Here is an 11,049-nt window from a genome sequence, read left to right as displayed (position 1 = left end):
TTAAAATTTTTATTTGTGTGAAAAATTGTTAAAGTTTTTAAAATATTTTTGTCCCGCACAAAAAAATTTTAATTATACCGATTTTAAATATTATATAAATTAATAATAATCTATTCTTTTAATAAATGTGGATTGATGGCATAGTATAATGGTTAAAAAAATAGATAGCGCGTTTTTTTAGACATATCAATTAATATTTTACTGTTGACATTTTTTTTTTACATTTTTTTTCTTTTACTTTTTATATTTATTCTTGTAGAAAGATCGACTTTACAACCTAAACTAAAAATAACATATGTTACTCCAACCAAATAAAAATACAACAAAGTCAATTTAATGATTTAACACATACCATAAATAATAATCATTATACAAAGATGTTATATGTTATCATGGCATGGTCACTAAACCCAGCATAAATTAATTAATATTACCTACGACAACTTAATGTACTTGCAAATAAATCACAAAAAATAAAACTTGCTACACCATAAATAATTTTAAAAAAATATTACGTTTAACATAACCCAGTATGGCTCTAGTAGTAAAGCACAAACCCGTCACAATAAAATGCATGTAATAAAGGGACTAACTGAAATAACCTACCTAAAGAAAGAACGTCAAAATGGCCTTTCATATCCGGCTCTACTTTTTTTATATATTTTTAATTTTAATATATCTTTATTCTCGATGTGGGAAAGTCGAATGCGCGACTTTAACGTAGAGTAACATCAGTTACTCTGACCCAGTCTCAAGTTGCCTGTGGCAGTTTGGGATATTATATAGATTATAATTGCCCGATAATTATGCTGCTAATTAGGTGTTGACTTAACAGAAGTTTATACCGTTTAATAAAAAATATTTTATTGCCGGTTTAATAAAAAATATTTTATTGTTGATTAATTGATTTTATTCATATGTTAGTTATTCTAACATTTTAATTTTATACTTTAGCGCATTTTAATTAATAATATTCTAGGCTTTGTTTTATTTTTTGAGGATAAACAACAATACGGAAATAAACAAAAGAAGTTTTGGGAAACTCTTTTTCTTATAAATTATTGATTCTTTTTATAGGTTTTATAAAAGTCAATAAATTCGTTTTAGTTTTGTATTTTAAGTAATTAAAATCGTTATTTTCCGTCTGTTAGCTTCTATTATAGACAATTAGACAGTCAGAAGTTCTGTTAGTAAGTTTTTTTATTTTGTTTAATAACAAAATTGCTATTTAAGCTTATTGGTAAATTATTAGACTGGTTTGTCAAAAATTATTAAATTTTTTCGGTATTTTTTAAGATTTTTTGACACGATTTTTTTTATTAAAAATATATAGGAAAGTGTGGTGTGTTTATGTTTTTTTAGTAGTTTTACCTTTTTTTCAGTAGTTTTACTTAAAACTTGAACAGTTTTACAAATTTTTTAAATGAAAGAGTTTTAGAATCGTAGGACAGGTATTTTTTTTTTATTGTTTTGTCTGCCTGTCTGAAAAGTAGGACGGTGTGCACGCACGAGATTTTTTTCTCTTAAAAAAATGCACGCCTAAAATTAGTGTTTTGCATGCCTGGTGTCTGAAAAACTCACGTAAACATGCAACATAAATCACACGTGCACACAGAGACTGAAAATTCAAGTATGCGTACATGCGCAGTCATGTTATTATTTATGCTTGCATGCACGAGATCTCGTTGAAAACTGCCCTACTTTCCAGACTGGCTGACAAGTTTTTTTTGGTTTTATCAACCTGTCTGCATGTCCTTAATGAGGAGGTCGACTTTATAATCCAGTCTGGAAAATAGGGCAGCGTGCACGCTCCAGATTTTTTCAGTAAAACAATGCTGACGCCTTATGGTAGCATTTTTAAGCCAAATTTAGGTAAAAACGCAAAAATAATTTATTCGTAGACCGAACATTTTAGTACGTGTGGTCACACCATTTTTTACGCTTGCACGCATGAGATTTGTCGAAAACTGCCCTACTTTCCAGACTGGACTTTAATCCAGTTAAAATTTGGTTTTTGGATTATAAATTACTAAAAAAATGATATTTTTATAATTAACATGTATATTTAACTTAAAAAAGTTTCTCACAACTAATAAAAACTTTTTTAACTTTTGTACTTTTTGCCAAATTTTATTTTAAAAATTTGTAAAATATGGTCTTATGCTGACATTATATGTGGTTTGTCGCCATATTCTCGTTTTTTTTTGCAAGTCGAATATTTTGGTTCTCGTCAGAACACTTGGCCTTACTATATGCTGACATGAGGTCCTGGGTTTAATCCCTACCACTCTTATCCTGTATCACAATTGAGGTGCTATAAACAGCATAAACTCCCACTAAGCCAACTCTTAATCAGCTTTTTTGTCGGGCAATATAAGCAATAGTATCTTGAATTGCTGAAAGCAACTCTAGAGTGGGCCGGAGTTTGGTAAAATAGGGTCTTGCACTGACTTTATACAAGGGAATTTCGTCGCCGAGTCCCTGCTGTTTTTTTTACAGGCTGAATCTTCTGGTCCCCTACTCAATGTTTATGTCATAAAGAAGACCATTCGACATCAAAAAACTCTTTTGTTTGTTTTAGGTTTATTTCAAAAGTTTCTAAAGGTTTTTCCACTGGAGAAATATTTATATTTTTAAATAAATATTTTTTTTTGATTCAGATTTTTTTTAAATAATTTTAAATAAAGAAAAAATTAATCCCCCTAAAAATGGCAGATGATGATGAAATACGAAATGAATTAGCTGACATGCAGTTAAGAGCCAACCAAATAACAGATGAGGTAAATTGATTATAAAACTTTAAAAAGGTAGCTTTTTTCATCTTAAATGTTAACCGGCAGCATGGTGTAGTGGTAAGAACACTAGCTACACCACCATGAGGTCGGGGGTTTAATTCCCACTGCTCTTATGCTGTAGCGCCCTTAAGTAAGGACGTAATAAACGATACAAATTCCTGCTGAACTAGCACTTAATCAGCAGTATAATTACCGGGCAATTATAGACTCCATAATATCCCAAACTGCCACAGGCAACTCGAGACTGGGTCTGGGTAAAAAATGTTACTTTAAGTTTAGTTTGAGCATTCGACCTTCCTACATCGAGGATAAAGATATATATATACAAAAAAAAATTAAGAAATTGGTTGTTTTTTTTCTAATAACTTGTTAATTATTCTCAGTTACCTAAGCATCAACTGTAAAAGCCATTTTTTACCTAGTATATTGTTAATAAATTTTAAATGTTAAAGCGCGCTATCTAATTTTTAAAAGCGTTGTCCAAAATTTAAAACATAAATAGTATATATATTATATTAATGTGAAAATGCAGGCAATATGTAGTGCACAAAGGTGGACAGAAAAATATTAATCGTTAATTAACGAAGTTCAATTTTGTGTTAAAATTTAAGGGTCACGTATGTTGTCCGGTTCTAGACAAAACATAATTACACTACGGTCCCCCTAATTTCTTTCCTACTGTATACGACCTTCTTAAATTCTCAAATTTTGCCAAAAAACACGTATTCATGGATTATAAAGTGTTTAACGTTGGCAAAACTACTTACCGCTGATAGCAATATCATTTTAAGTCCAAACGAAAATGTAAAAATCTGAAATTTATTATGCATAAAATTTTACTAAGTAAAAAGTGTATTTGTTCTGAAGAGCTTTGAAGAGCTTTTATATATATATGCCTACGTAAAAAGGGCTATAGACTAAATAAAAGTGTATTTTATGAACTTTTACGCGTTCAGTATACTATTTTATTAAATACTAAATAAAAGTATTTTCACCAAGTAAGATAAACATTACATTATATTTTTTTTAAAATAAGTCAAATTTTTAAAGGATTACAAATATTTTTTATGCAAAATTTATTTTATCTGTAATCACTGGCGTCGATCCTGGGGGTGCAGACGGTGCATGCACCCCCATTTATAGTAATAATAAGTGCCAAATATATGTGGCATCCCTAAGAATATCTGAAAAATATTGAATTTTAGGCGTAAAATTGATAGTTATAAAAAAATTGATAGCTAACACTGGTAATAATTGTACTTTCCCGTTGGTTAAAGACTAACGTGGTCTGCTATCTTTGCAAATATCTAAATTAGACTATTTAAAGTCAAGTTCAACCTAGTATGAGCACCTTGAAACGGTATTTTTAGCATGATTTAACTATTTCTGTAATAATTTAATGGGTCAATTATAGTTTAGGCTCTTGCCAAATTTTGATTTTTAAAGTTTATTAAAATTATTTTAAACTTTACCTCTAAAAATATTGTTTTTTTATTTTTTAGAGTCTTGAAAGCACGAGAAGGATGGTTGGGTTAGTGGAAGAGGTAAACATATATTTCTTGAACTTTTTTGTATTTATTTATCCCCGATGAGAAAAGGCATCAAAGGTGGGCACCAAATCGTTAATGCGTTAATCGTTGATTAACAAACCCAATTAAAAATACATGAAAAGTAACAACTGTCTTATATAATATGGATAAATTTTGCTTTTCATGCTAAGTTTGTTTTTTGCAAAAAAAATTTAAAAAAAAGTACAACAAATGGCTCAGAGAGGACAAAATAAGGTCATTTTCCTATGTCTGCCAGCAAATGACTTACGAAGATGACGTCGTGCGTGACTCGCGAGCGTTGGGACTTTCCCTATTTACAATATTTACCTTCAAATTACTATATCTCAAAAACTACCTGACCAATTTTTAAAATAATCATATCCTCGTGCAAGTTGAAAAAATTCCAACATAATTAAAAAAAAGAAACTCTGTGACCATCTCTTTAAGTTAACTTTAAAAATCATAAACGGATCTCTTAACTTTCATTACATTGATGTGCTTCCGTTAAATAAAGTATGTAAATACCAAAAATGTTTTAAATATTCAATTTTATGTGGTTCATTGACATCTTACGATTTAAAAAATGTTGTTTTCGAACAGAAATGCACTACAAAAACGCATTAGTCGGTATAATATAGAAGTTTACTCGAAACTTGACTTTAATAAGCAGATAGAAATGTTAATTAAATAAATTGTATTTATTGTTACAACCTTTTAAAGATAACTCGTATGCTTACATTGTAAACAGTGGCGTAACTAATTAATAATTGTGAAAAATGTGGCGCAATTTGCTTAGTTTTTATTTGCTTCTCAATGCGCCTGATTATTAAGACTTTTAAGTTTAATAGTACAGTCGACAGTAGTCTTTATAGCGTTCTTGGTAACTTCCGATATATTTAAGTAACGTTTTTTTTTATCGAAGTTCACGTTTTAATTATCGAATTTGATTTTTCAAGTAACGGTGCCCACCTATAGTAACCATAAAAAAATGTCGAGGATAACTTTAATTTAATTTTTTATTAAATTTTTTAGTATAAAATTTGTGATTTGTTTTAATTAATAGACCCAAGATGCTGGGATTAGAACTCTTGTTATGTTGGATGAACAGGGAGGTAATATATTCACACGAAACTTTTGTTTATTGTTATAATATTACTTTTATAAAAGTTAAAATTAATTTTATTTTTTCTAAAAAAGGCACATATATGCATGGGCATTGATCCCAAAAAAATTTAATTCAAATTAGGGGTGCCAAATGCATATATATTTTTTTGTATATATCTTTATCCTCGATGTGGAAAAGTCCAATGCGCGACCTAAACATAAAGTAACAGTTACTCCGACCCAGTCTTGAGTTGCCTGTGGCAGTTTGGGATATTATAGATTTCCCGATAATTATGCTGCTGATTAAGTATTGGCTCAGCAGGAGTTCATACCGTTTATAGCGCCATACTCAAGAGCGCCACAGCATGAGATCAATGGGGATTAAACCAACGACATCATGTGTTGTGTAGCAAGTGTTCTTACCACTACACCACGCTGCCATATGTATGTGACTGACAGCATGGTGTATTGATTAGAAGTCTTGGGTTCACCACACAAGGTCCAGGGTTTGATCCCCACTGATGCTATGTTGTAAATGCTTTAAAAAAGCACACTAAGCCAAAAACTTATTGGCAGTTTAAATATTAGGCAATTATAATAAATAATATTTCAAACTTGCCAAAGGCAATTTAAGACTGAGTTGGGGTAACAAATGTTACTCTATGTTTAGGTCAAAAAGTTGACCTTTTTTACAATGAGGAAAAACAAACAAAAAAAATACATTTTAATAAAAATTAATATTTAAAAATATTTTTTTTAATTAAAAAAAATTATTTTTTTTATTTCAGAGCAACTTGACCGAGTTGAAGAAGGAATGGATCAAATAAACAAAGACATGAAACAAGCTGAGAAGAATTTAGACGGCTTGGAAAAATGTTGCGGTTTATGTGTTTGTCCCTGGAACAAGTAAGTTAAGTTTCTCGGTTCGATTCTCACTGCTAGCATTAATTTTTTTTTTTATAACTGGCGGCGTAGTGTCATAGTTAGAACAATTGCTACACCATCATGGGATTGTGAGTTCAATTCCCATTGCTGGCATTGATTTTTTTTAACCGGTAGCATGGTGTAGTGGTAAGAACACTTGCTACACCACACATTAGGTTGTTGGTTCAATTCCCAATGACCTCATCCTGTAGCGCACTTGAGTTAAGTGCTTAAACAGCATGAACTCCTGCCGAGTCAGCACTTGAGTGCAGTTAAGTTATCGGGCAATTATAATCTATAATATCCCACATTGCCAAGGGCAACTCGAGACTGGGTCAGAGTAACAAATGTTACTCTATGTTTAGGTTGCACATTCGACTTTCCCACATCGAGGATAAATAAATATTTATGTAAAAATAAATATTTTACAATACCTATTTTACATTTAAAATTTTTTTTTAGAGCTAAAAATTTCGAAAAAGGCGACGATTACAAAAAGACTTGGCAGAGTAACGATGATGGCAAAGTTGTGAATAATCAACCGGCTCGAATTCAAGACCCCCGTGAACAAGCGCAAGTTGGGGGTGGGTTCGTTAAAAGGTAATTTATAAAAAAATATATATTTTTTTAAATATTTTATTTAAATTTTTTTTAACACTTTTAAAAGATGAATAAAGAATAATAAAATTCAAAGTTATAGATTTTTGCTTAAAATTTATGAATAATTGATAAGAAAAAAAAGCTTTTGTAAATATATCAATAATTAATTAGCTATAATTGATTTTTGTTTTAAAAATAGTCTTTTAGTAATCTCAGATATCACTTGGCTTTTATTATTTTAAATTTTATGATATTTTAAGTTTTTGGTCCTTGGATTTTTTATTTTTTGTATATAGCACATTAGTATGTTTGACAATGAATTACAAAATGGCTTTAGAACCTTTAAAAAATGTCTGTGTTACTTACAATTAAATTTTTAAAAATACTGGAAAATGATTAACATAAAAAACCAGGTTACCATTTTTTTTGTGTGACGTAGAAAGTACTAAGTAGCGTAGTGAATGTATACACGCTAGTACTTTCACTGAACACAAAAATGGTTTTAACTTCAAATAATTTCACTTAATTTTTAAGTTATACAACTTTAAAAAAAAATTTAATTAAAAAGAAAAGGGAAGCCCTGTTTGTGATGACGTAGAAAGTACTAGCTTGTATAAATTTACAACACTACTTAGTACTTTCTTCATCACACGAAAAAATATGGTAACCTGGTTTTTTATTTTAATTATTTTCCAGTATTTTAAAAAATTAAATTGTAAGTACCACAGACATTTTTTTAGAGGTTCTAAAGCCATTGATGATTAAGTGTCAACCATACTAATGTGCTATATATATCACCTACAAAATTGCAAAACTATTCAATATAGCACTTTAAACATCCTAAATAAACCGTAAAAACTGGAAAAATATTAAAAAAACCTAATATTTTGTGAATTTAGAATAACCGATGATGCCCGAGAGACTGAAATGGAAGAAAACTTAACCCAAGTTGCCGGTGTGATTGGAAACCTAAAGCACATGGCGTTAGATATGGGCAACGAAATTAGTTCGCAAAATCAGCAAATCGACAGAATCAACTATAAGGTAATTTTTTAGTTTTATATTTTTTTGTATATATTTTTATCCTCGATGTGAAAAGGTTAAATGCGCAACCTAAACATAGAGTAACGTCAGTTACTCCGACCCAGTCTCGAGTTGACTTTGCAGTTTGGGATATTTTTATAATTGCCCGGTAATTATATTGCTGAAGTGCTGCCTCAGCAGGAGTTTATACCGTTTATAGTGCCTTACTCAAAGACGCAACAGCTATAAGCAATGTGGATCAAACCCACGACCTCATTTGTAGCAAGTGTTCTTACCACTACACCACGCAATTACTCAACTATGCTTTATCTTTCTAAACACAAAGTTTTAAATGATTATTTAATAGTGTTTGTATAGCAATTAAAACACTTGGTTTTACTACATGAGGTTCTTGGTTTGATTCCGACTGCTCTATACTGTAGCACCCCTGAGTAAAAGGGTATAATTAATAATATCCCAAGCTGGCAAGGCAACTTAAGACTAGGTCGGGGTAACAGTTGTTACTCTATGTTCAAGCCATGAAGTTAACCTTCTCACATTGAGGATAAATAAATATAAAATTTTTTTTTTCTTTACCACACTGTTGATTAAAATTAATTTTTTTTTAGGCGGATTCTAATAACACTCGAATAAGTGCAGCTAATGAACGGGCAACAAAAATCTTAAAAAATTAATTTTTTTTATTTAAAAAAAAACATTTTGTGCAATGTATAAATATGAACTAGTGTAGAAATGACATAATATTTAATTATTTTAATTTAGTTGCATAAATTTCAAACAAATTATGTATTTTGAATAAATTTTAGCAAACAATTAGTAAAAACTTAATTTAGTTGGAAAAAAATATAATATTTTAAAAAACATTTAAATTTTTAAGTATTTTTCTAGCAACGAAAGCATAAAAAATTGATTTTTTTGAGGTATATGTCAGTTATATATTTTATTTTTTGTTTTTATTTCTATTAACTGTATACTGTATTTTAATCATTTTAGTCTAATATAATAATTCACATCGTTCGTTGTATGAATCATATAAGTTTTACTGTATTGTTTTCATAAAAATCTTTCAAATTCATACCAAAATTATTAAGTTTAGCGTTTTTAAATTTACTCGTTATTTTAAAATATGTAAAAACTTAATTATATATATATTATAACTCGAAATTTACAATAACTATTTATCTAAAGGTAAGATTAAAATGTTTTTAAAATTTCTGTAATTTATAAACATTGTTCTTTTTATAAGAACTTCAAATTTAACATAAGTCACGAAATCGATTTGCAAATCTTTTTCAAATATGCATTTTTGCGAGTTTATGACACATTACAAATCAGTATTGTTTTATTAAAATTGTAAATTATAAAGAAAATGTTTAAGTTATTGCATTTTTAATTTTTTTTTAGCAGTATGCCAGCTGACAGGGCACTCGGCTTCACAACATAAAGTCATGGGTTCGATTTTTTTATATATTTTTATCCTCGATGTGGGAAAGTCAAATGTGCGACCTCAACATAGAGTAACATCAGTTACTCCGACCCAGTCTCGAATTGCCTGTGGAAGTTTGGTATATTATTGATTATAACTGCTTGATAATTATGCTGCTGATTAAGTGCTGGCTCAGCAGGAGTTTTTACCGTTTATAGCACCTTACTCAAAGGTGCTACAGCATGAGATCAGTGGGGATTGAACCCATGACCTCATGTGTGGTGTAGCAAGTGTTTTTACAACTACACCAAGCTGCCGATTACCACTAATTCGCTCTTAAATAAGGCACTGTAACTTCCACTAAGCTTATATATTAGTCTATCAGTTATAATTAATATTATGACAGGCAGCGTGGTGAAGTGGTAAGCCCCTTTGCTACACATGAGGTCGTGGGTTAAATCCCCACTACACTCGTGCTGTAGCGCCCTTGAGTAAGGCGATATAAACAGTATAAACTCCTGCTGAGCCAGCACTTGATCAGCAGCTTAATTATCGAAAGTTGGGTTAACAAATATTACTCTGTTTAGATAACAAACACCACAAAATAATTTATTTAATTGTGAAATATAGTTCAGTTTCAACTAGATTTATTTGATAAATAAAATATGGTTCGAAATTATTTGATTATTTTTAACATAAAATTTTATAAATAAAAAAATATATGCATAAACATTCACCAAGAATATAACATACCTTTGATTTTTAATAAACAAACCAGCATTTAAATATAACAAACAAACAAAAATTATTTTTTAATTACCTTCAAATTATAAATATTATAAGATATAACCGACCAAAATTTAAAAACCTAATAACAATCTTTAAATTTGAATAAACAAACACCTATTAATTAGTAATTAGTAATCAAAATTTTAATTTTAATTCATTTTTGAGTTAGTAATATCATGATATACAATTGACCAAGATTTAAAAAATTAATACCAACCTTTAAATTTTAATAAACAAACAGTAATTAATTTTTAATTTATTTTCGAGTTATAAATATTATAACATAAAATTGAACAAGATTTAAAAACTTAATAACAATCTTTAAATTTAAACAAACAAACACCTATTAATTAGTATTTAGTGACAAAAATAAAAATTTTAATTTATTTTCAAGTTATCAATATCATGATAGACAATTGACCATAATTTTAAAAATTAATAACAACCTTTATAATTTAATAAACAAACACCTATTAATTAATAATTAGTGATAAAAATTAAAATTTTAATTCGTTTTTTGAGTTACTAATATCATGATATACATTTGACAAAAAATTAACAACAACCTTTGAGTTTTAATAAACAAACACTTATTAATTAGTAATTAGTGATAAAAATTAAAATTCTATTTTATTTTCGAGTTACTAATATCATGATATACAATCATAGGTGGGCACAGTTAAACGAAAAAGCAACTTCGTTAAATGGTTATTCGTTACACAATATAGTAACTTCGCTAACGTTTTTTCGTTAAATTAAACCAAATGTAACGGAAGTTATCATTGAACGTTAACGTTAAAATTTAATTAAAACAAAC

The 11,049-nt window shown here is 29.0% G+C and overlaps 1 protein-coding gene across 1 annotated transcript; it reads left to right on the top strand.

Annotated features, from left to right (window-relative positions):
• Positions 1-2,643: 2,643 nt before the first annotated feature.
• On the top strand, positions 2,644-9,107 carry LOC145756025 (synaptosomal-associated protein 25-like). Its single transcript, XM_082572255.1, has 7 exons — positions 2,644-2,780; positions 4,298-4,339; positions 5,409-5,457; positions 6,238-6,355; positions 6,836-6,973; positions 7,873-8,017; positions 8,626-9,107. Exons 1-7 carry the CDS (start codon positions 2,709-2,711, stop codon positions 8,689-8,691), a joined length of 630 nt encoding a protein of 209 aa, XP_082428381.1. The 5' UTR covers positions 2,644-2,708; the 3' UTR covers positions 8,692-9,107.
• Positions 9,108-11,049: the final 1,942 nt, after the last annotated feature.

This window comes from Corella eumyota, chromosome 6, assembly GCF_963082875.1.
Source record: "Corella eumyota chromosome 6, kaCorEumy4.1, whole genome shotgun sequence".
NCBI classification, from domain to species: Eukaryota; Metazoa; Chordata; class Ascidiacea; order Phlebobranchia; family Corellidae; genus Corella; species Corella eumyota.
This window is presented reverse-complemented; position numbering and strand designations above follow the sequence as displayed.